This window comes from Copadichromis virginalis, linkage group LG7, assembly GCF_057382275.1.
Source record: "Copadichromis virginalis isolate Kocher_CV1m ecotype Utaka linkage group LG7, C_Virginalis_male_GT1.1, whole genome shotgun sequence".
NCBI lineage: Eukaryota > Metazoa > Chordata > Actinopteri > Cichliformes > Cichlidae > Copadichromis > Copadichromis virginalis.
The window spans coordinates 55,956,560-55,981,861 of NC_140624.1; the positions used below are offsets into that span (position 1 = coordinate 55,956,560).

The 25,302-nt window shown below is 39.8% G+C and overlaps 3 protein-coding genes and 2 long non-coding RNA genes across 5 annotated transcripts; 2 read left to right on the forward strand and 3 right to left on the reverse strand.

Moving 5' to 3' along the window:
- Window positions 1-590: 590 nt before the first annotated feature.
- LOC146706215 (proteinase-activated receptor 1-like) lies at window positions 591-3,891 on the reverse strand. The gene is made up of 2 exons (XM_085464309.1): window positions 3,767-3,891; window positions 591-2,242 (listed from the first exon to the last, which is right to left on the reverse strand). The coding sequence occupies exons 1-2, from the start codon at window positions 3,834-3,836 to the stop codon at window positions 1,212-1,214; spliced, it is 1,101 nt and encodes a 366-aa protein (XP_085320435.1). The 5' UTR covers window positions 3,837-3,891; the 3' UTR covers window positions 591-1,211.
- LOC146706216 (uncharacterized) lies at window positions 3,815-4,898 on the forward strand. Its single transcript, XR_014921467.1, has 2 exons — window positions 3,815-4,413; window positions 4,576-4,898. It is a non-coding gene; the product is annotated as an uncharacterized LOC146706216 (long non-coding RNA).
- Window positions 4,899-5,543: 645 nt separating this feature from the next.
- On the reverse strand, window positions 5,544-7,959 carry LOC146706217 (proteinase-activated receptor 2-like). Its single transcript, XM_085464310.1, has 2 exons — window positions 7,667-7,959; window positions 5,544-7,305 (listed from the first exon to the last, which is right to left on the reverse strand). The coding sequence occupies exons 1-2, from the start codon at window positions 7,740-7,742 to the stop codon at window positions 6,248-6,250; spliced, it is 1,134 nt and encodes a 377-aa protein (XP_085320436.1). The 5' UTR covers window positions 7,743-7,959; the 3' UTR covers window positions 5,544-6,247.
- Window positions 7,960-8,469: 510 nt separating this feature from the next.
- On the forward strand, window positions 8,470-8,996 carry LOC146706218 (uncharacterized). The gene is made up of 2 exons (XR_014921469.1): window positions 8,470-8,511; window positions 8,674-8,996. It is a non-coding gene; the product is annotated as an uncharacterized LOC146706218 (long non-coding RNA).
- Window positions 8,997-9,238: 242 nt separating this feature from the next.
- LOC146706219 (proteinase-activated receptor 1-like) lies at window positions 9,239-9,850 on the reverse strand. Its single transcript, XM_085461038.1, has one exon. It carries the CDS (start codon window positions 9,848-9,850, stop codon window positions 9,239-9,241), a length of 612 nt encoding a protein of 203 aa, XP_085317164.1.
- Window positions 9,851-25,302: the final 15,452 nt, after the last annotated feature.

The following is a 25,302-nucleotide window of genomic DNA, read 5'->3' on the forward strand; positions in this document are numbered from 1 at the left end:
ATCCCAGATATTCTGCCTAATAAAAAGGAAAAAAATAGAAGACACATTTTTTTAATCAGATTATCTCAGTTATGCAAAGATGAACAGCCCAATATGCACAAAACGACCTCCAGCAGGACACTGGTCTGAATGTATCTGACCAAACAATCAGAAAGGTCTCAGGCCTGAGCTCCTGATGTCCTCTAGTGGGCACTGTGCTCACGGCCTGGTGCCATGGAGCCAGATTGGCATTTGCCATAGAATACCAGAAATACCAGGGCGACCGCTTGCACCTTGTGCTTTTCACAGATGAGAGCAGATTCCTATGGAGTAGTTATGTTGCCTGTAAATCGTTCAGCATGACAGATTTGGAAATGGGTCAGTGATGCTCTGTGGAGGCATATCCATGGAGGGATTCACAGTGCAGGGTTCTTGTGGTGCAAGACAATGTGAGAATATACAGGCAGTTCCTGCAGAATGAAAGAATTTATACCATTGACTAGACCTCACGGCCGCCTGACTGAAATCCAACAGAATACCTCTGGGACATTATATTTGTGTCCATCTAATTCTAGATAGCTAGAAGAAAAAAAAACACAATACACATAATAAAAGATTAAAGTACAGTTTATTAAACACAGAAAAAAAATACTTCTGAACTGCCCAAGACCAACAACTCCTGAACCACACGTTGTCTTTATTTTCTAAGATATAATTACTCATAATGTTAGCTTTGCAAGAGATGGGCAACTTGCACAGGTTGGACCCCACCTCTTGTCCTATGGAATGTATATTGTTTATGTAAATGCATATTTTCTCTCCTGGTGTTTTCTTTCTTGTTTCTTAAAAGGATCTCTCATTGACCATGTGTAGCCATGACCCCAAGATTTAAAACTATTTCTGTTGACATGACCGGTTCACAAAGAAGTGGAAGGTATTCAGTTTATTCTAATCATGAATATAGAGAATTTAAAATCTTCCTGTTAGCTACATGCTCTTATGTCAGCAGCTTTGACAAATTATGACAAATTGCTGATGTTATATTATAACTTTAAAATAACAGTTCAGAATCAATAAAAGTGTGACAGTCAGTCAGGCTAGTAGTTTCTTGTTTGGCTTGTCCTTTTTTGGCTTTTGAGGCTTGTTTGGAAAGAACCCGCTCTGGTAACTGAGGTCTTGATTCTGGACTTTTCTGTTTGACTGGATTTCAGCATTTGTCTTTTGCTGAATCTTCATAAATAAGACGGTGAATGAGTGCTATTGTCATTATTACACTTCAACATATTGGATAGTTGTTTCCGGAACTGCGAGGATCCAAAGTAGTAGAGCAGGGGATCCAGGAGGCAGTTCAGACTTCCCAAACAGAGAAACACCAGATAGAGTGCGTAAGAGCCATCAGGTGCCTCCTGGCTCTTCTCTGTGTTAAGTTGCAGGTAGTGTGCGAGCAGCAGGCAGTTTGTAGGCACGAAACACAGTAAAAATATCAATAGCACAGTCAAAGTCATCACTACTGCTCTTCTTTTCCTGTGTGATGTTTCTGGAACATCATATTGGAGTCTGCTCAGCGAGCAGATGACTCCAGTGTAGGACACCAATGTGATGAGGAGAGGTATTAAGAAGAGGAAGCAGCAGAGAGTGACGAAGTATGTCTTTAACCAGATGATCTTATTTGTGGAGTGGACATCATGGCAGGTGGTGATGTTCAACTTAGTTAGGTTAAAAGTCTGATCAGAGGAAACAAGAGGCACAGAGCCAGCAAAGGATAACAACCACATGGTTATGCAGGCTATGACTGTGGTCCGTGAGCTTCTCCAAGCCAGAGAGTCAATGGGATAAACTACAGCAAGTAGACGGTCCACACTGATGCAAGCTATGAGAAGAACAGAGCAATACATGTTCCAGTAAAAGGCAGCAGTGACCACGCTGCACATGGTCGAGCCAAATTTCCAGTTGTTGCCTTCAAAGTGGTAGGAGATCTTGAAGGGGAGCATCAGTGCAAAGAGCAGATCGGCTAAGGCCAGGTTCAGCATATAAATTGCAGCTGGCGTCTTGGGACGGATCCAACAATTGAAGACCATTATGGCAAAGATGTTAATTGGCACACTGATAAAGCAGATCAGTGTGTAGAAGCAAGGTAAAAGGATGGTGGACACAGGGCCAGTAAGAAACTCCAGTGCCTCTTCTGAAGTAACTCTTTCTTTTGATGATGGTAGGACAGCAAAACCTGCTTCAGTTGGTGTCTTTGTTTTATTTTTTTGAGTGCCTAAAAGGAGAAAAAAACACTGTCACTGTGATCTAAGATATAGATATGGAAGCAGAAGGAACATTAAATCTCATAATAAAGGAGGAACTCCAAAAACTAAATGGGTAAAACACAGAAACATGAATAAAGCAAACACAGACGACATGGCACAGAAGGAAGAAAGACTGAAGGAGGGATTAAACTAAAGAAACTGAGAGCTATAGAAAATACGCCAAGAATACACAAAACAAATATGCTGAAAATATTAAACAAATCAGAATAGAACATTTAAATCAACAAAACTTTAAATGACCCAGTGCCTTGACAACATTTTACTGAAAAGTTAGTATCTTGGCTGTTATTCTGAAGCGCCACTCTAGCTTGTAACATGAGCCATTACTTTTTGACACTTTTTAGCCTTAGACATTCATGATAGTTATAAGACGTGATCTACAGGCAACTGAAACTCCGGAGGTTGAATGAATGAATTCTTAAAAAATAAACCTGTCGCTAGAATAGACTACTTTCATGTTAATATTTTAAAACATTAGGCACATCCTGAGATTCCTCTCTTTTGTGCACCGACCCCAAATAGGCTGTTGTGGCTGTGTATGATTATTCCACCCTGAAGTACTGGATTGTTAAAAGAAGATTGTTAAAAGAATAGATTGTTTAACTGCCAATGTGTGTTTTTACTTCGACAAATGACATTAAAGAAGAGCAGCATATGCTGTTCACCATCAGCATGAGTACAACCCACATACTCAACTCTGTTGCTCAACCTAAAAATGCATTTTCCTTACAAATTTGGCATTATTTATGTCAGGGGGTTGTGTCATTAACCTTTGGCTCTCGTCCCTCTGTGTCCACTTGCTCTCTCGCCCCGTGTGTTTCCACACCCCTCCTCACCTCTCTGTTTATTTATTGTGTGAGTTTCCCTTTGTTCATTGTCACGTCGTCTGGTCTTCTCATGTCACGATCCAAGTTCCCATGTTCAGGTTTTGTTATGCCCTAGTTTCGTGTTCTATGTCCTTAGCATTTAGTATTTGAGTTCTCCCTGTTTAGTTCTTGTTAGTTTTGTCTTACTGTTTTCCTGCCTTTTGTTTTGTATGTTTCACCAGCCTTATTAAGTGACTCACTTTTTGTTAAGAATTTTTGCTTCCATGCATCTGCAGTTGTGGACCTCGACAGTTTAGGGGGACAGAAAGAGGTTTTCCAACAGAAATAATATTTATTGGCAAGGAGCATAGTTATCATCAAGAAATAATGAACCAACCACACATTTCTTTAGTTTTTCTGCTAAGGTATTATTTTGTGATTGAAATGTGTTGCAGGTAGATTGTCTCTAGATAATTGCATAAATATCTTAAATAAATAAATAAATAAATAAATAAATAAAAAATACTGACTCTGTGTAGGATACTGAGTTTAAAATATTAATAATGACAGGTAACAAAATCTTATTAATATATTAATATTCCCTCTGTATATGAGTAGAGGGCAGAGACTGAACAGTTCAAGACAAAACAGTGTTTTCAAGCTTACCTGAGGTATTTGAGGCAGAAATGCAGCAGAAATTAATGAGAAGGAACAACAAGAAATGTGGTGAAGCCATGTCTGTAGCTCTCTTGTTAGGAAATTATTTGACTTCCTTAAAGGTTTCCGTCTCCTTAAAATGCCAGCTTCAATGAATACACCCTTAAATGACACGTTTGTGCCTGCTGTTTGCGTCATATCTGCCTGTGTGATCTGGTTCAGGTTTCTTCGGAGCTCCATTTACTCAGTGGGAAAAAATTATCGGTAGCCAGATACATTAAGAACACATACTGAAGAACATTTTCCACACTCATGTATGTATCTTATCATGCTGTCAGTGGCAAAAAATAGTGCTTTTATTTTATTCAAACTAACGTGAAACTCTTATTTTCAGTCTCAGTAAATTTGGCATTACTTTCTTCACTTTATTTATCATTTGTTCATGTTTATTTTTTAATAAATGTTTATTTGTGATCTCACTTCTTAAATTAAATAAATTAAGCATTGTCTTTGCCATATTTTAGGTTATGAAAGCAAGGACAGATGATCTAATCCCATTTTTACAAAATGTGAAATGTGAAAAATGTGATCAATATGCGTTTGCGCTGCCAACGGCCTCACAATTTACTACTTCTACGCACTGTGGGCCTGCACAGGTAAGTTTCCTGGCAGGTGACTTTAGGCAATACCATTCAGGGAAATGAAGTGACTGTTGTGTAAAGAAATTAAATCTCGTATGGTTTCCAAATCCTCCTGTGCTGACTTGTCCTTTCCATTTGTCCCTCTTCTTTGTTGCTCTCTCTCTCTCTCTCCTGCAGGGGACTGCAGCGTTTGCTGTAAACTCAAACAGCTTTTATCCAACTGCAATAACACGTCTGAATACTGCTACAATAAAATCTCCATCACGCCACTCGTATTAATCTATTCGCTGACTGAAGTATGTATGTGGGAATGTATGTGAATGTTTGCTGATACTATTCTTATTAGCACTTTAAGTATTTTATATATTTTATTTTTTGATTTTATTGAATTTTATTGTTTTATTTATATTTTGATATTGTTAGGGATGATGCACTGATCGGGAACCATTTTTAATTTCGTTGTACCTGTGACAATGACAATAAAGACATTCTAATTCTGAGTTTCTGCCCTTTAATTTTGCACATCTGGAGGAGCAAAGTTCACCTGTTTGCAATCATGTCATCTCCTTGCTCCTATTTAAAGTTGAGGTAGCTTTGCTGTTGATGGCTGATTGCTGCACTGATCCTGATAGTGAAACTGGTTCCTTTTGTCTGAATCTTTCTTTCTGAGAAGCCATGTAGATCTGAGGGACAATCTGAACAGTGATGATCCAGACGAAAATTCTCTCAGTACCTTTATTTCTCATATTAATGATAATATCATAAAACTGTTTATTTAAGGTAAACCTGTATTTCCTCAACAGTAAAAAAATCCAGACTATCAACACAGTCATGCACAGTCGAGGAGCGTGTGAGGATACATTTCACTGCATGTTGTACTGGTATAACTATGCATGTGACAAATAAAGAATCTTGAATTTATATATATATGTATATGTATGTGTATATATATATATATATACACATACATACATACATACATACATATCTCTATCTGTGTGTATGTTAACCCACCAAAAAGAACAGCGGCGGAAATTTCTGGAACACACAGCTAACTGCGTTTTGAAAATAAGGAACATCTAGCTTGACATTTCTAAGTGTTTACCTGATGATACAGTCAGAGGAAATGTTGATGACCAAACAAAGTGAGTAACAGAAACACTTTTAATGCCACATGCAATGGCATTTATGCAACTGCATACTTGTTTCACAAACTGTCAGAAGCATAATGGAAAACTGATAAAAGCAATATCATTTAATATTATATTACATTTTCCAGTTTTATAAAACATTATTTTTACTTATTAAATTAATGGCACTGAAATCAGAGAACTTCAATTAATTTAAAGAATTGTGCACAAATGTAACCAGTTCGGTTAGCAATAGTGAGCTGATGGATGACACCTAACAAGTATGCAGTGAGAAAGCACAATTAATTGAGGTGATACTTTTATTGAGAACCTTTTAAATATAGTAAAAAGATTTACCAAAAAACAAACAAAAACTGACTTCATCTTCTTTGATATACGCTAAATGTTATGTAAGCAAGGCAGCAAAGCACTCTAGCACAAGCTGTCAGAGTTGCTCTCAATAAAAATTATGGCACAATTTTGGACACGTTTGTAATGTCTAAAGCAATTGATCACATCCTGGATAAATTAAATTAAAGCAGCTTTAAGAAATGTTACACATTAAACAAGAAAAAAACAAAAAAAACAAATGAAAGCAAAGATTTTACAAAACTTTAAAAATCAGTAACATTAAAAGTCAAACTGACTTGTTCACCTGTAACAAACCAGGAAGTAAAATGATAAAAACAAGTCTTAAAAAAAAATAAATCAAGAATTCACTAACAATCCGTGCTCCGTGTGTTCCCTGACCCTGACGTATACGAGTTGCTTTTTTTGGAGAACTTCAAAGCGCTGAAGGAGACCCTCATCCTCTGCGCTGTCCGCTCACTTCGACACAGGAATGTGTTCTTCACGTGCTCCCTGAAGTCTTCGGAGATGAAATAGTAAACAAAAGGGTCAAAACAGCTGTTGAGACTGGCCAAGCACAGGGTCGTGATGTAAAACCCATACAAGTTGTTGTCCGCCCCTTTAAGCAGGAGGATGTAATGCACCATCAGCATAATGTTACTCGGGGTGAAGCACAATAAAAACATAACAAGGACAGTGACGATCAAGACCACAGCCTTTTTGCGTCTCTTGGCAATGGCAGGATCCTTCATGCTGTTCCTGAGAGCCTTCAGCATGAGAACATAAGATACGATGCACACAATAGTGGGAACGACAAATCCCAGCATTCCCATTGTCAGAAAGTAGCCTGCTGCAATCTTCTTCTGAGAGGGCTTGGTGACATCATGGCAGGTCAGGATTTTGAGTCTTGCTATCTTAACTTCTTGATTATACAGATAGAGAGGGATGCTGATGAGCCAGACCACCACCCAGATAGTGACGGAGACAGAAACAGCTACACGGTTTCTCTTCTGTTGCTGAGACAGCGGGTGAGCCACAGCCCAATAACGCTGAACACTTATACATGCAATAAAGGCAACTGAGCAGTACATGTTGCCGTAGAAAAATGCTACCAGCACTTTGCATAATCCTTCTCCGTAGATCCAGTTGTTGCCATTGAAGTGGTAAGCGATTTTTAAGGGGAGCCAGATGACAAAGAGCAGGTCAGCCAGAGCCAGGTTGGCCATGTAGATCGAAGATGGGTGCTTTTTCTTGGTCCTGAAGAGGAAGACCCAGATTGCCAAGGCATTGGTGGGGAGACCCACCAAAAACACAATTATGTAAATGATTGGGAGAAAGACGGTTGTAAGGCGACCGCTCAGGACGTTTGCGTCATTTGGATTGATCCACAGGCTTCCACTATTCTCTGTACCTGTCATGCCTCTGTTTTCTGTGAAGTCACAATATGAAAATATATGAAAAGCAGAAGAATAACAGGTTTACGGTGTGTATAGGAACAAATGTCACACCCAGTTCCTTAAGCTTAGGGCACTTTGACCCGTTTGCGTTAGTTTATGAGTCACCTGTATGCATTACAACATCCATTAAACTGTAGCTGTTTCTGACCAATCACACTGATGCAAACAAATGAATGTATCCAAGACTAAAACATCAAGCAATGACATAAGACTTCAGCACTTTAAAAAAAGATCAAATTAATAAATCAAAACATCCAATTATTTTCAAAATGAACAGTTTGCCAGTCACTACGGTATGGTAATAATGGCTAAATCAACAGGTTGAAATATTACCTAGCTGCATCGTCAGGCAAGTTTGTGTAAAACACAAAATCAGGAACAGGTGAATCGATCCTGTAGTCCACGACATGACTGCAAAACTTAGTTTAAAACACAATATTATAGCGAACGCGGTCTATCGGCAGCGACCTTAAACCATGTTTTAACCGCCTAGTGCCGCGAACTAGCTGACAGAGCCCACAGTCAGCTAATTTACATACCAGCGTGATGTCAGGTGACTTTACAAGAGACCTTGCGTAAGACTCAGGCCAGCCCTGTCTGGGCTTGACTTGCGCTTCTAGCCGAAGCTTTATGGCAGTGCTTTTCCAGCTTTGCTGATCAATGTTCAGGGGTATGGCATACACCCTTAAATGACATGTTTGTGCCTGCTGTTTGCGTCATATCTGCCTGTGTGATCTGGTTCAGGTTTCTTCGGAGCTCCATTTACTCAGTGGGAAAAAATTATCGGTAGCCAGATACATTAAGAACACATACTGAAGAACATTTTCCACACTCATGTATGTATCTTATCATGCTGTCAGTGGCAAAAAATAGTGCTTTTATTTTATTCAAACTAACGTGAAACTCTTATTTTCAGTCTCAGTAAATTTGGCATTACTTTCTTCACTTTATTTATCATTTGTTCATGTTTATTTTTTAATAAATGTTTATTTGTGATCTCACTTCTTAAATTAAATAAATTAAGCATTGTCTTTGCCATATTTTAGGTTATGAAAGCAAGGACAGATGATCTAATCCCATTTTTACAAAATGTGAAATGTGAAAAATGTGATCAATATGCGTTTGCGCTGCCAATGGCCTCACAATTTACTACTTCTACGCACTGTGGGCCTGCACAGGTAAGTTTCCTGGCAGGTGACTTTAGGCAATACCATTCAGGGAAATGAAGTGACTGTTGTGTAAAGAAATTAAATCTCGTATGGTTTCCAAATCCTCCTGTGCTGACTTGTCCTTTCCATTTGTCCCTCTTCTTTGTTGCTCTCTCTCTCTCTCTCCTGCAGGGGACTGCAGCGTTTGCTGTAAACTCAAACAGCTTTTATCCAACTGCAATAACACGTCTGAATACTGCTACAATAAAATCTCCATCACGCCACTCGTATTAATCTATTCGCTGACTGAAGTATGTATGTGGGAATGTATGTGAATGTTTGCTGATACTATTCTTATTAGCACTTTAAGTATTTTATATATTTTATTTTTTGATTTTATTGAATTTTATTGTTTTATTTATATTTTGATATTGTTAGGGATGATGCACTGATCGGGAACCATTTTTAATTTCGTTGTACCTGTGACAATGACAATAAAGACATTCTAATTCTGAGTTTCTGCCCTTTAATTTTGCACATCTGGAGGAGCAAAGTTCACCTGTTTGCAATCATGTCATCTCCTTGCTCCTATTTAAAGTTGAGGTAGCTTTGCTGTTGATGGCTGATTGCTGCACTGATCCTGATAGTGAAACTGGTTCCTTTTGTCTGAATCTTTCTTTCTGAGAAGCCATGTAGATCTGAGGGACAATCTGAACAGTGATGATCCAGACGAAAATTCTCTCAGTACCTTTATTTCTCATATCACACTTTTCCTGTGTGATGTTTCTGGAACATCATATTGGAGTCTGCTCAGCGAGCAGATGACTCCAGTGTAGGACACCAATGTGATGAGGAGAGGTATTAAGAAGAGGAAGCAGCAGAGAGTGACGAAGTATGTCTTTAACCAGATGATCTTATTTGTGGAGTGGACATCATGGCAGGTGGTGATGTTCAACTTAGTTAGGTTAAAAGTCTGATCAGAGGAAACAAGAGGCACAGAGCCAGCAAAGGATAACAACCACATGGTTATGCAGGCTATGACTGTGGTCCGTGAGCTTCTCCAAGCCAGAGAGTCAATGGGATAAACTACAGCAAGTAGACGGTCCACACTGATGCAAGCTATGAGAAGAACAGAGCAATACATGTTCCAGTAAAAGGCAGCAGTGACCACGCTGCACATGGTCGAGCCAAATTTCCAGTTGTTGCCTTCAAAGTGGTAGGAGATCTTGAAGGGGAGCATCAGTGCAAAGAGCAGATCGGCTAAGGCCAGGTTCAGCATATAAATTGCAGCTGGCGTCTTGGGACGGATCCAACAATTGAAGACCATTATGGCAAAGATGTTAATTGGCACACTGGTATAACTATGCATGTGACAAATAAAGAATCTTGAATTTTAGGGAGGAGATTTCCAAATAAAACCCTTCCGATTCACCTTCCTTTTACTACCTCCAATGCCAAAATAAAAGACAAGAAAAAGAAAAAAGGACGATGAGCCACGGATGACAGCAGAGAAATATGACGTTATTCTTAAAAATGAATTAAATACAGCTTTAATATTAATGCAAGGTTGCCACCAGCAGAGGGCAATATACAAAAACTTATCAGGAAAGACGTGTCACTGCTTCTCAGTCCTTCCTTGTTTAAAACACAGTAACAAATGAATGTTTTCGAATCCTGTAACTGAAAAACATTTATTCATATCGTTTCTTTTAAATGAATGTGATGTCTAAAACTTTACTACATACTTTTACACAGAGAGTGCATGTTTTGTTTATGATATGTTCTACATTTGGATCTACTACAGTATTAACGCCCTCAATGCAAAGGTTTTTACTTCACTTCACATGCAGCAACCAAAAGCATCTGTCATTTAGGGGAGGCATGAATTGGGTCAGCTCTGTCTTTAGGGTCAGTGGGTAACCTGGAACTGCACTAACTGAGCTAGATACTTCTAAATAAATATGCAGATCATCAAAAATAAAAGTGGGGAATGACTGCTTCTGAACCACAATGAGCATCACTCTAAGTTGCCTCTGGTGTCCGTGTCTGCTGGTTTGTATTTCCAAGTTCTAAAATTAAAAAGTACAGACATTCTGAGGTCTAAATACTTATGTTAAAATGTACTCTGATAAAAGTTGAAGTACTGATTCAACTTCTTTGCTCAAGTAAAAGTGGAAATGTAGTCTATGAAATGTACTCAAAGTAAGTAAAGTAAAAAGTGGCTCTTTTGAGGACATTTCGACCAGCTTTTTTGTGTGCAAAGATAACTGAACCTTGTATAAGTTAATTTAATACAATTATATTAGTAAATTACAGCCCCTAAATTGTCAGTGGACAGTTCATGCTGTCGTTATTATAGATGGTACAAAGTTGGTATGTGTGGTAGATGAGAAATTTGTCTCATATCATACCTTCATTGTTGTTTTAAATGTTGTTTTGACTGTGTTACATGCAATGGGAATGTAAAGAGAAATGAGTAGTAACACTTTTGCCTTGGTTGATTCTGTATTGACTGGTTGTTAGCTGAGTGTGAGCTGCGTGCCAGTGTGTTCATTCATCTCCCTTTCGTATGTGAGTTAAGAAGACATATTTACTGTTACAGTTCATGTTTTTCAACGGTTTAAACAGAAAAGAAGGTAACTTAGTTTGGACACTGAGTGCAGCATTTGAAATGACCTGACACTTAAAGTTACTCCCTTTAGCTAGATGCTGAAGTACAGTGACCACAGCCTAAAGACATCTCCACTCATTACGTTGCTGTGCCGAACAAACCCAAAATAAAAACAAAACAATACAACGCTATGATGATGCTATAAATTATGCATGCTTTTGCCTCTCTGTATGCGATAAGCCCAGGCAACTGATACACCATTAAGATTGTCTTTCATGTGTTACTGTTCAGACTAAAAATCAGTCTAATGTTTGGCATGCGATGTGAAATAATAACTCCTGTCAAATTTCTTAAACCAGAAGTAGCAAGCCTATTTGAAAAATTTAAAGAGTAGACAGTATGGTATGATGCCAGTCTGTCTCTCAGTCTGTCCCATCAAAATAAAGTACCACCCCCACCTGTGGATTCTCAGCAGAGCTGAAGATTTTTTTTTTACTGTGTATTCTGAAAATCAGAACAAATAAACTGCAGAAAATAGTTTATATGAGAGCTAAAATAAATTTGAAAAAGTACAAACCTACTTTTTTTCCTATTTTATTTTGTCCATCTAATCATACAAAACTCAACAAGTGACTTGTTACGAGTCTAGCCTCCTGTTTATTTGATGCTTTGCTATCCAAGACATCTCAGTTTGACTTTTCTGGCAAATTTGATGTACCCTGAAACTTCATCTTGTATGTAATTTCTCTCTGACATGTTTTACCCTAAAGAATTTATAATTATAAAACCATGAATGAATATAAAATCAAGTTTCTATATAATTATAAAAACCCGTTCACAGGTGAAACTTGGATGTTGGACAAATGATGTCTTAATAATGCATAAATACACATGTCCCTATAGTACAGCTACAGCACATGGTTTGGCCTTATTGTGCTTAAATCTACAAACCCTTCCCTTAAACTTTTCCTTCTTGTTTTCCTTAAAACCAACAGTGTGTGAAATGCCGGGATAGGCTGCAAGAAGGAGACGGTATTCACTTTTAGGACTTCCTGAGCTTTTACAGGTCCAATTGACTGCACAAAGTCGCACAGTGGTGAGGCTAGCCTTCAGTGTATCTGATGCTGCATGTGACAAAATGGGTGAGAGTACCACTTGTCCATATTCTTAGTTAACATTCTTGTTTTGATTTAACCATATTTCATGTGTAGTCTGCAATAAACAAACCCTGGATAGTAGATGTTTGCCTATCTTTTGCACTTTTGCAGATTATATAACATCACATCTTGGTTTAAATCAATTTTTGACAAGTTTGTTAAGTTAACATGTTATTTAGTTCAACTGTTAATTCGTCTTGTTTAAACTCACCTTACCTACCTGTGTTCCAGGAACAAAAGGAGGAAGGCTTTACTTCCTGTATTTATACTGTAGCTTACTGGTTAATCTGAGGTCACAGGAAGAGACCAGGAGGAGAAGGGGGAGAATCCTTGTAATTTAATAAAGTTGATTTTAGAGTGTTAGTAGGGAAATTGATTTGTTGTAATATGTATTGACTATACCTTAGAGTTTTATTGCTAGGAAGAGTAGCAGTACAGGTTGGAGTATAGAAGAGTTTGACTTACCTACCTTAAACGATTAGTACAGGGGTGAATGAACTATTTAAACAGATGAACGCAGGTGTTCAGGGAGGAAGGATCAGGTCAGTGTAGCTGTGTGCAGTTTGACCTTAATTTCCGTCGATTTAAGTTCAGTTATGTTTATTTGAACTGAGTTAATTATGGAGTTGAGTTTTTTTATTTATTTGTGTAAATATTGGTCACAAAATGGTGAATAAATCACTTGCTCACTGGACAGTATCTGTCTCCTGCACTTCTTTGGCTGCTTAAGTCAAGTCCTACCACACTGCACTATCATATAAATATTTGAAAAATTCTTTTTTTTTTACATTTTGAGAGCTCGAAATTATGTTTGGGGTTTTTTTTTCTAGTGCTTTCAACACTATCGCAGACATAAATTTGAAAGACAAGCTGGAGTGCATCTCACCACATGGATCCTGGACTATCTTACCAACCGCCCTCAGTATGTAAGGATCCAGACCGTGGATTACCCTTCTACAAGTCGTGAGCTGTCACGATTTATCTTCTACTCCAGGAGCTGCTTTGCGGCTAAATTGTTAAATCATCGTTGGATATGCCCTGTTGGCCCTCATACCTATCCTACCTGCCCAGTGGCCTATCACTCTGCTCGGTCTTGGATTACACCGCCTGGCCGCGGTGTTCAACACAGCAATCTAAACACCCTGCGACGGGCTACCGCTAATGACCTAGCTCCTCGGACTCGGATGGCTTTATTTAATGTTAGGTCTCTTTCAAATAAGGCCTTTCTCTTAAATGACTTTTTCCTTACCACGGGACTGGATGTTCTATTTCTGACGGAGACATGGACTTCTCCGGGTGAGTTTATCCCCTTTTCTGAGCTTCTCCCTCCTGACTGTGCCTTCTTTAGCTCACCAAGGCTCACTGGTAGAGGTGGTGGCCTAGCCTCGGTTTTTAAAAACAAACATGAAGCACGGCTGCTACCCTCCCCAACCTATTCTAGCTTTGAAGCCCAGTTATTGGAATTGACTGGCCCTCGGACTACTCTGTGTGTTGTGGTTTATCGTCCGCCTAAATACCACAAGATGTTTATTTCTGAATTTGCTGACTTCTTGGGATCCATTCTTTTTAAATATGGTTCTGTTATTATTTCTGGTGATTTTAACATTCATGTCTGTTGTATGGATGACAAATTGGCCAACGATTTTCTAGCACTAACTGCTTCTTTTAATCTTACCCAATGGGTGAATGAGCCTACCCATGTTAAGGGCCACACCCTTGATTTGGTTTTTTCATACGATGTGGATATATGTATTAAGGAAATTAGAAACACTGGACTTTCCGACCATTCTCCGGTTATTTTCGATCTTGACCTTGGCAACACCGGATCACGCTTTGAGGCTCCTCTTTGTCCTACGCGTACTGTGAATGCCGATACTCTGTTGAAATTTTCTAATTCTTTTGTGAACTTTTCATTTACTACGTCAGACTGTCTTACCCCACATACACTTGAGAATTTCGCCAATACTCTATTAACTACATGTTCCTCTATCCTTGACATTGTAGCACCGATCAGAATGAAACGCCCCAGAACCTACTCACAATGTTGGTTAAATGATTCTGTTCGTGCCTTACGACGTATGTGTCGACGGGATGAGAGGAGGTGGAGGAAGGATAATCTCCACTTTATGCGTTAGCCGCTCGAAGTTTCAATCAGCTGCCAGAATGGCTAAAGCTGCTTTCCTATCTAAAATTATCACCACCAATGGAAACAACCCTCGAATTTTATTCAAAATTTTCAACTCTGTGGTAAACCCCTGCCCCTCTATGCCTCTGCCATGCTCCCCGGGCCTTTGTGAAAAATTTTCAAGTTATTTTTTGGATAAAGTCGCATCTCTTAAATCTACCCTCCCTTTGGTGACCGACCGTATGCCCACCCCCGATTGTTCCACTACTTTTTGTCAATTTGAACCCGTTTCTCTCTCTACTCTGAAGCATCTAATTGAGAAACTCAATAATACTAATCTTGTACATGATGTTCTTCCATCCCGTATAGTCAAGGATTGTTTTAGTACAATTGGACCTTGTCTTTTGTCCATATTGAACTCCTCCTTGCTGTCCGGCTATGTACCATCAGCTCTTAAACATGCCATAATCCAACCTGTTCTAAAAAAAAGTAATCTCGATCAAAATGATTATGCCAATTATAGGCCGATTTCCAAACTTCCCTTTGTGGCTAAAATTCTTGAGAAGGTAGTTCTGCTTCAACTTCAGACCTACCTGGATGAGAATAACATTAATGATAAATATCAATCGGCCTTTAAACAACACCATAGCACTGAATCAGCACTGCTTCGAGTTTTTAACGACCTTTTACTAATGGCTGACAATGGACGCCCCTCTGTCCTAGTGCTATTGGATCTTTCATCGGCATTTGACATGGTTGACCATAACATACTATTGGCGAGACTAGAGCACACTGTAGGCATCAAGGGCACTGCCTTGGATTGGTTTAAATCTTACCTCTCCGATCGGCTCTCTTCGGTTCACTTGGCTACCTCCTCCTCCTCCGCTGTACCTGTTTGCTGTGGTGTTCCCCAGGGATCTGTGCTAGGCCCTACCCTGTTCTCACTGTATATGCTTCCTTTAAGTGTCATTTTGGAGAAATACCACATTGCCTTTCACTATTATGCCGATGACATCCAGATCTATTTTGAGCTGAATGATGATCTAGCTATGTCCGTGAGTAACTTTCGAGAGTGCATGTGTGAGGTCAAGCAATGGCTTCTGGCAAATTTTCTTATCCTTAACGATAAGAAAACTGAAATTATGATCTTTGGCAGTGACGCTCTTCGTGCCAAACTTCATGATGCTTTTGGTTTTCTCACTAGTTCTTTCCCTGACACTGTTAGGAATCTGGGTGTGCTACTTGACAGCTCATTTAAACTTGACAAACAAGTATCTGCTGTCGTCAGATCTAGTTTCTACCAACTTCGCCTTATTTCCAGGGCCAAACATTACATCCTGCACAATGACTTGGAAAAGCTTATCCATGCCTTTGTTACGTCACGACTAGATTACTGTAATTCACTTTATTATGGTCTCCACTCTACCCTTTTACATAGATTACAGACAGTCCAGAATGCCGCTGCACACATTCTAACTAAAACTAGGAAGTTTGCTCACATCACTCCCGTCCTTGCTGATCTGCACTGGTTGCCTGTGAAATTTCGTATTCAATTTAAAATTCTGTTGTTTACTTTTAAAATTACTAATAACACAGGGCCAAGTTATCTTAAGGAACTCTTAAATTCATATCTTCCTACGAGGGCCTTAAGATCTTCCTCACAGTCATTGTTGGTTCAGCCCAGATCTCGCTTGAAGTCTAGAGGTGATCGAGCGTTCGCTCTAGCTGCACCTGAGCTGTGGAACAGTCTCCCGATTGGCATCCGGGCGTCTGATTCTATTCAATCTTTTAAATCACGGCTTAAAACATATCTGTTTGAACTTGCTTTTTCTACCAGTTAAATTCTCGCCTTGCTTCTAGTGTGTTGTTCTAATGTTCTAATGTGTCTGGTTGTTTTGCGTTGTCCTGTGCTGTCAATGTTTTCCATCACTGTGTTTGATGGTTCAGCTTTACAGCTTTACTCTGCTATAGCGCTGTGCTATAGTTTATTCTTATTAGTGGTTTTTTTTACCTGTGAACATAATCTCACACTTATATGACTCTGACGTTATAGTCTTAATTATTTTATTATTTTATTGTTGCGTTGCCTATGTCCTCTATCACTGTGTATGATGGTACAGTTCTCTTTGCTACAGCTGTGTGCTATTGACTGTTCCTATTAGTGGTTTTTACCTGTGAACATAATCCCACACCTATATGATTCTGATGTTTTAGTGTAAATCATTTTATTGTTTTATTGTTTCATGTAAAGCACTTTGGCATGCCCCTGGCTTTTAATGTGCTCTATAAATAAAGATTGTTGTTGTTGTTGTGTGTCTAGTAGAGTAGTTGTGCCTGCAGCAGACACTCCACAGGGAGTGTCTGCTGCAGGCACAAACATTCTCTACCTACACCACTGAACCTAGGTGTTCACATGACTTGACTGGACACACCCTCTTGACCCAGTGGAGGTAGCCAGTTATAGGGGAATGGTGGTCAAACTGTCATCCCTGCTGGAGAACACCTCCCACCCCCAGACAGATCACCCGGACAGCACTGAGCAGTTCCTTCAGTGACAGGTTGCTGCACTGAGCAGTGAATGTACAGATGTGAAAACACACCACATATGCACAGACTGTGGTCTGTACATATCTTAGTGTGCAGTACACAATACCTGCAGCTAATAACAGCCAACCACTGCATTGTGACACGATCTGTTTTCCTGCTACTAGTAAACCGTATCATTTTATCATATACACAAAAACACATTTAATGTTTATGTACATATATTTAAATTATATTTCTTCTACCCTGTATAGTGTATATTTTCTTCTATTTTTGCAATATATTATTGTTGTTAGGTAAGTTGCATCTATTTATTCCTGTCTACTTTGCTGTTGTAACAACTTCCCCATGTCTTGGGTTAATGAAGGCTATCTTCTATCTCATCTTGTCCCTGATAAATTAGTATCACTGGGTTTGATACTGTTGACTGAGCCAGATGAGTTATTTTGAGGCATAACACTGGGGTGTCTTTTCATTTTTATCTGACACGTTTTAGCCTGAAACATTGATCATAATGCTAAAAATCATCCACGGGGAACTGAAACAACAACACTGGGTAAAAAATAACTGTTAAAATATATATCCACAATTCTAAAAGAAAATATAAAAATTATGACCCACTGTAAAATGTAAATAGTATTAGAATTAAATCATTTGCAAATCTCATAAACCCATAGTTTATTCACATTGAACAGATATCAAATGTTTAAAATGAGAAAACGTATCTTTGTAAGAAAAAAAAAGTCATGTTGAGTTTGACAATAATTCAATTTAATTTTATTTATATATCAGTTTTATATTTTCTTTTTTGGCTTCCTTAAAGCCAACTGAAATGTCTGCTAACAGTTCCAGCCTTGAAGAACACACCCTAAACCTACCTGTTTGTACCTGCTGTTTCAGGCTTCCTGCCTGGCCTGGTCCCAGGTTACTTTGGAACACTGTTAATCTAGTGAAAACAACTCTACTCTAAATAAACAAACATACAACCTAAATTCAACATGCACTCTAAAGAGCATTCCAGGAAGTCTTTAGCGAGCATGATTGTTCTAAACTGAAAATCCTGTGTGTGAAGAGAAATAGGTTATGATGCACACAACAGTGGGGATTACAAATCCCAGAGATCCCACAATCAGGAAGCAGACTGGTACAGTTTTTTTTATTAGCGGGCTTGGTGAAGTCATGTGCACAGGCGAGTTTAGATCCATATAGTATCATCCTTAAAAAGAAGTATAGAGATATACAGAGAAAGCAGATGTCAGAGCAATTCCTAATATTTTACTTCCTGATTACAAGGGGTCACGACAGCAGGTAACCCCACATGTGGCGACTAAATTTAAAATTTAAATTTAAAAAACAAAACAAACTTCTGATTAGAAACGGTTTATTATGAATAGTACAGATCCCACATATTTATCTGATCAACCTAAATGGTGGCACTTTAATATTACTGCATTAATATTACTGCAGTTGATGATGATAACCCTTTATTTCAGACATATAAAAGTTCAACCAAAGACATGCAAACATGAAACACATTGTTAAGTCTAATTGTTGAATGTCGCCATTGTGTTTCTTAAATTTGTATAGTCTTAGTTTAAGCAGTAGGATCAAAGCCATTCCTTTGATCCTCACCACCTCTCCAGCCACTCTGTGCTGGGGGAGGTTTTATTGTAGATACATCCTAACTTGAAGATCTGTTTGATGTTTGGTAGAGCTTCCTACCCTTTGTATGGTTTCACTGTGTTATCTTTGGTAAACCATACATTGGGTGTGGGGGAAGACTACCCTCTTTATGACCAAGGATGTTGTTCCTGCTTTTAGGTTTTATGACCCTTTGACCAACACACACACACACACATTCTCACATAACACACACACATTCTCACACACACACACACACTCAGTGTATACATTTACATACAGTGCCTTGTCTTTGTAACCAAAGGGGGGTTGCAAGGGGAGGTGTTTTGTAAACTATTGTTTGAAGTTTGTCAATAAAAGGCAGCGAGAGGAGGCCACCAGGGTGGTCATTTCAACGTGCTGGTCACAGACGAGAGGCCTCCCTTGCGCAAGAAATCGATCGAACACTGTTGCCTTGCTTTTCTTTCATGGGAATAAGTCTTGGATACAGCGGGGTCTGAGTTTAGACCCAACATTTATTTGGTCCTTCGAGCCGGATCCTAACACATTGCATCCACCGAGGAGAGGGAGAGGACGCCACCGCAACGTCTGGGATGATTGACGTAAAGCCCTGGTGTTTTTGGCTTGCCACCAGGCCGGGAAGTTTGCGCCTGACCTCCCCTCGGGATGGATGACGATTGACGGGATCCAGAGACTCTTCCCATGAACGTAAACAAACAGTGAGTACAGAAGGCCTTAGAGAGCGTCTCTATAACCGCGTGAATGAATGTGGGATCCTAGAAACGCGTCACCGTGATTCTGCGTGAAACGTTTGAGTCCCGGGGAGCGCTGGTCACGAGAGCGCACGTGGACCCAAAACAATAGAGAGCGGCTACGGGCTGTGCGTTAAACGTGAGTCCGGGAGCGCGCTAGCCGCGTGAGAGAGACGCAGGCTTCTCCGCCGTTTGGGGCGTAGAGAGTTCTCCGCCATTTGGGGCGTGGAGAGAACCTAGGTTCAGAGTCCGGAATCTCCGCCATTTGGGGCGTTGGAGAGTGTCCGAAGGTTGAATTCTCCGCCATATGGGGCGTTTGAGAGTTTTCAACAGAGAGCGCTAGCTGTGCGTGCAGACGCAAGCGATAGGCCTATGTTGTGTGTGTGTGCGGGCCAGACGTGGTCTGCGTGAGTGTGGCTGATTGTTGTCTTGTAATGGAGAATAAAATGTGTAAGTCTGCCTTAGAAGGAGATGTAAAATTTATGCAGAAAGTTTTACCAGGCAGCACGCAGTATGTAGGTTGTTGGTATAAGAAATGTGGATTTGAAGGGACATTAGTGGAAGTTAAGTGTAAAATGCTAGTAGAAAGAATATCTGTAAGTGTAGCAGGTAAAACAGGTAAAGCGAAGCAGAGGAAGGAATTGCAGTTAGCAGTTGCTAAGTTGTGGCTGGAGCAGGCTCAGAGGAGGAGAGAAGCACAGAATGTTAAAAGAGCAATATTGCAAGCAGTAGTTGTGAAACCTGAGGATGAAACTACAGCTCAATCCACTGCAACTACTCTAGAACAACACCGTAGAAAAGCATTAGGAAGAGCAAGAATGTTAGCAGAAAGTAGAGTCAGAGAAGAGCGTGAGAGAGCAGAGGTAGAAGTGGAGGAGAGATTAGAGGCATATTAGGAGCAGCATTGAGTCCAAGACAGACTAGGCAAGAGAGGAGACAGAAAAGATGAAGAAAGTTTTTCTCCTGATCAATTCCGCGAGTGTGAGAGTGTCTGACGTCATGGTGTGTGTGAAAGGTATCCAGCTGGGGCAGACGTGATTCTGCAGGTCACCTGCCCAGTGGACAAAAAGAAATAAAATAGTTGTGTGGATGAATGATGGCACGAAGAGTGTTTGGTGTTTCTCAGTCTGAAACAGCTGTAATGCTATTTTCTGTTTTGGAGAAAAGTACAGTTAAAGAAAAAAAACAGAGAGAGATGTGTGTTGTTTTAAGCAGTGATGAGAATAATGGAAGTGTGGTGAGAGATGAACACAAAAACATACTGAAAATGCATTAACTATACTAACCCCACATGCATATACACATACAATGATACTCATGAGACCAGACAGCATCTTAAGCATGAGATTCTGTTTGTCATCTTGTCCAAGTCACTAGTAAGATGAAAGTGATACATAGACTAGTGGACTGAATATTATAGGAGGACAGATGGTTGCATCATAGAGGAGGAAACAGAATGCTGATGAGAGGTCTTGAATGAGTGAGTTGAGTGAGCTGATTGTGAGTTTCTGGTGTGTGAAGAAGTTTTACCATGGCACACATTTAGTTACATGAGAACTAAAACTTATTATGTGCTAAGACAACAGGGTTATGCTGTATGTTGTGTGTATGGCTGATTGGATGAATGTTTGAGATTAAACTGGCTGTTTGATTTGTCTTTTATTACTAAAGTTGAACCTGCCAATTGGGTTGTTACGATTTATCCCCCTGGCATGAAGAACACGTGTCATGATTTAAACAAGGCCTATCTTTCCTTTATTTTCTTTGATTTCTTTTATTTTCTTTCTTTTATTTTGTTACTTTCATGGTGCACTGAAAGTTTTGTTTGATTATCTCTGTTGAGCAGATCTGCACGATTAGAATCGAAGCGTCGTCGAGAAAACTGTTGCAAAGTGAGCTTCTCCAAAATTAAAATGGGCTCTTATTTGGGACAATCAGGAAACAAGTTCCTGTCCAAAAGGATTCAACGAGGAAATCCAGTCTAAATTATTTTTCTTTTTGAAATGACGTTGTTTTGCTGAGCGTGGAAACGGATGCGACGATAATTTCCACAATTAGCTAAAGAAGGAATCACTGAGTGAATGAGTAAGAATTTTAAAATAAATGGGGAACTGACTGACTGACTTAACACCATTGTGTGAAGTCAACCCCCGCTTGACAAAGGTGTGGATGTATCTCTGTGTGTGTCTCTGTTACAGGAGCAGAAAGATGATAGCAACATCTGAGGTTGCGTGATGGTTTAACCTTTTAAATGCCATTTTTATGTTTGTGAATCTATCAGAGGTGTGTTATTCATGGGCTTGTGGTACTCACAGAAGTTACTGTGAGAAAGTGTGTACACACCTGCGCAGCGCTAACATTTGCATTTTTTCTTACAGCATTGCAGTTTTTCATGTGATTTGATGATGTGGTTTTTAGCAGAACAACTGGTGGATGTTTGTTTCTTTATTTCAGGTTTTGTTTTCTTTAAGAGTGCATGTAGCATTCAGCAGAAGTGGACAAGTGACATGAGTAAAACAAATAAGAGATTACGATATTTATGGAATAGTTTATTATGGGCTCATTTGCTGGCCACTTTTGGACCCATAATAATATATGAGTGGAGTGACTTTGCTTAAGGGAAGTCACCGATTACATTAATGTTAACTGAGCACATGGGATGATCCATGTTTGAGGCGAATTATGGTAACAATAGTGATTTAATGATTTGAGAAAACCTGCACATGACACTTGTCTTGCTGATGCTGAATGCTTGTTACCCTTGTGATATACTTGTTTATAAGTGTGAAGTTTGATTTTACTTCCAGATCTTGTTTTCCAGGCCATGATGGTGAGTATGCAGGCTCCTGGTGGAGCCAGTTTTTAAGGCAGGGATCCAGGTTTGGTGAGTTGACGCATGAGAGTGTCCATGCGTCAAGAGGTGGGGTCCAGAAGTAACATTAAACAATGTTTACTATTATTGTTGCAGTGATTTGTGTGATTAGCTGTTTATTTACAAGTATTAAACCTATGCAAGTGGTGCATCCATGTTCAGATGAGGCTTTGATGGCCTATAAGTGAAGTTCACTGATTACAATGTGGAATAACATTGAGATGTTAAATAATTTGGAATAAATTATGGGAAAAAGTAGAAGTTTAATGAGTTTAGAATAAACCCGCAATGATACTTGTCTCTGTGATGCTGAATACTTTATTACTCTTATGATCTACAGTTGGTTGCAAATGTGAAGTTGTTTAAATTTAAGACTTTGTCTTCTGTGATACAGGAGCTGGGAGTTAAACAAGCTGAACATTTAAGTGCTGATTAATGTTCTTACACAGGGTTACAGCTTGGAGTGAAGCTGCTCCAAGGGACAAACCCTGGAGATTGTTTTAGGGAGACTGTGCAACACTCTTGTACATGTCTCATTGGGGAGTTGACACATGGCGAAAGCCGTGTGGCGAGAGGAGTGTCATTTTTTCAATTTGTAGATGTCGTGAGATGCCATGATGAGAAGGAGTGACTGAGAGGATCGCCCACAAAATGGAACCTGAGGGAGCGTGCCAAGCTCCAAAAAGTGACAGCGCAGAGGAGGTCCAGCGATGGACTTGTGGTTCTGTGAACAGCACAAATGCAAGGTGACTGTAAAATAACTAACAGCACTTTTTCCACAAGTGAAGCCAGTAACTTACTATCCTAAAAGATTAGCTCTAGTTGCTCATGCTTTACCTCCATGCGTGAGATCAGTATGTGCAGCAGCTTAAGCTGTACAATGTTTCAATAGTTTATTTCACCTTTTGCAATTGTTAGTTCCACACGAGGTAGATGTCTACTACTGCAGACTAAACTTACATTTCTGTCACCTACAAGACACTTGTCTTTAATGTTACTGTTACTCTCACAACCACACATATTACCATAAAGTGGTGCAGAATTCTGAATCTGTCCAACCCTTTTTGCCAACGGAGGAGGGCACTTCTCATGAGTGTAGAGAGCGCGAGGAGAAGAAGTGTAAGCTGAGGGATGACTTAATAGATGTGCCACTCGTTGAGGGAAAGGTTTGGTTTGTTGATGATTTGAGTTTTACAACAGCAGAGGGACAGACTAGAACACGTTTTACTGTAGCTGACAGTGAGAGAGAGTTATCTATGTAGGACAACTAGCATGTTTCATGTTTGCTTGAGCAGCAGAGATGCTAGCTTTAACGGAAGCGTGTAAAGCTGTAGAGAGACAATATACACTGATAGGCAGTATACATTTGCTACTGTACATTTCTTTGTAGTGCAGTGAGTGAGACGAGGTATGACAACCTCAACAGGGAAACCTGCAGAACACACCAAACTCTTGCAAAATCTGCTGGAGGCAGCGTTATTAACCAGTGGAATTGCCGTTTGTAAATGTGCAGCACACATGTGAGGGAAAGATCCGGTTGCATTAGGGAAAGTTTTTGCAGATAAGATCGCAAAAGAGGCAGCTTTAGTTAAACATGGTGTTAACCTTTTATCAGTACAGCATTAGCAGACATGCAGGCCCACTCACCTACTGCAGGACAATAGTTGTGACTTACAGAGGGAGCAAGCTTGCAGGATGATTTTTTATCTGTGTGATAAACCAGTACTGCCTAATAATTTGTATAAGACTGCTGCTATTTTGAGCCATTGGCTATACCATGTCTCAAACAGGAGGGAGATGAGCAGTCGTTATACTCACTCTAGGATTATTAAATCCTTTTAAAAAAAAACTTTTTTGCAGAGAGAACTAATGGAACAGTAAAGTTAGGATTTAGGAAGACAGGCAGGACATGGTTAGACTGTATAGAATAAGTACACGAGGATTACTCCAACAGAGAATGGTCTGACTCTTTGAGATTACACATGTTAGAGGATTTAGAGTTAGAGTTAGAGTTCCAGTCTTCTGTAGTGATGATAGAAAAGCAGAAGAGAGAGCATATTAGCAGATTAGATGCTTGAAAATGTTTAAAAGTAAAGTAGTCATGAGAACAAATGATCTGCCAGATGATTCTGTTTCTTCGCAGGAGCAGAGCCTGAAGTCTGGAGATTGGATGATGATAAGGCCATGGAGAGGAAGTGCTGGTCCAGTCCATGGTGGGAAGGTCCATATCGGATGCTGCTGACGACGACCACAGCAGTGAAGATTGCTGGAAGGAACACTTGGATATATCAAGCGCACTGCAAGAAGGTGACACACATCCAGGCCAGCTCGGAGTAAGTGGCAGGAAGACCGGGAACAAAGGGGGGGGGAAAGCCTCCAGGGCCCCTCGTCTCAATCCGGTGAAGAAACCAACTGAGCCACAGGTACTCATCAGAATGGCTGGGAATGTGCTGTGCATCTTCTTGTGCCTGTGGACCCTGAGTGGGATGACAGGAGCGCATTGGGACAGAGCAAATCACACCCAGTACCCGCATGGGTTTTCAACCAACTACTGGTGGCAGTTTAAGAACACAACCGGATAGCATCACTTGGAGCGAGACAGTTTGTTTGGTTGCTTTAGCAACACATCCAGGAACACTGCCAACTTTTCAACTGCTCTGAACCTGAATGGAAGGTTGATTCACCAGTAGCTGGGAAGGTGAACTGCTCTGGTGAGACAGACCTGCTCGTCTGACTCAAAGAATATGACTTGTTGCAGGACATTATACAGTTAAACGAACTGGAAACAGGCCAATTGCCTATGTGTACGAAGGACAATGGATTAGCCCAAGTTGGAGATTAACCATGGAACATGGCAACATCACCTATTCTTTTGTCTTCTGCAAGAAGGATGTAAACAGAGAAGCCTTTTGTCTACATTTACATCATGAACACTTGAGGTTTTGAGCCAAGAAGATCAAAACAGCTTGATCCAATTTCCTTTACAAAGCTTTTTCTGTGGTGACAACAGGACAGGAGAAGAGTTGTAAATGCAGATAATTCACAAGTTGACTCTAACCCCCACAGGATGCCTACAGTGAGAAGATTTGGGGGGTTGATAGGAGTCATAAAGAAGGGTG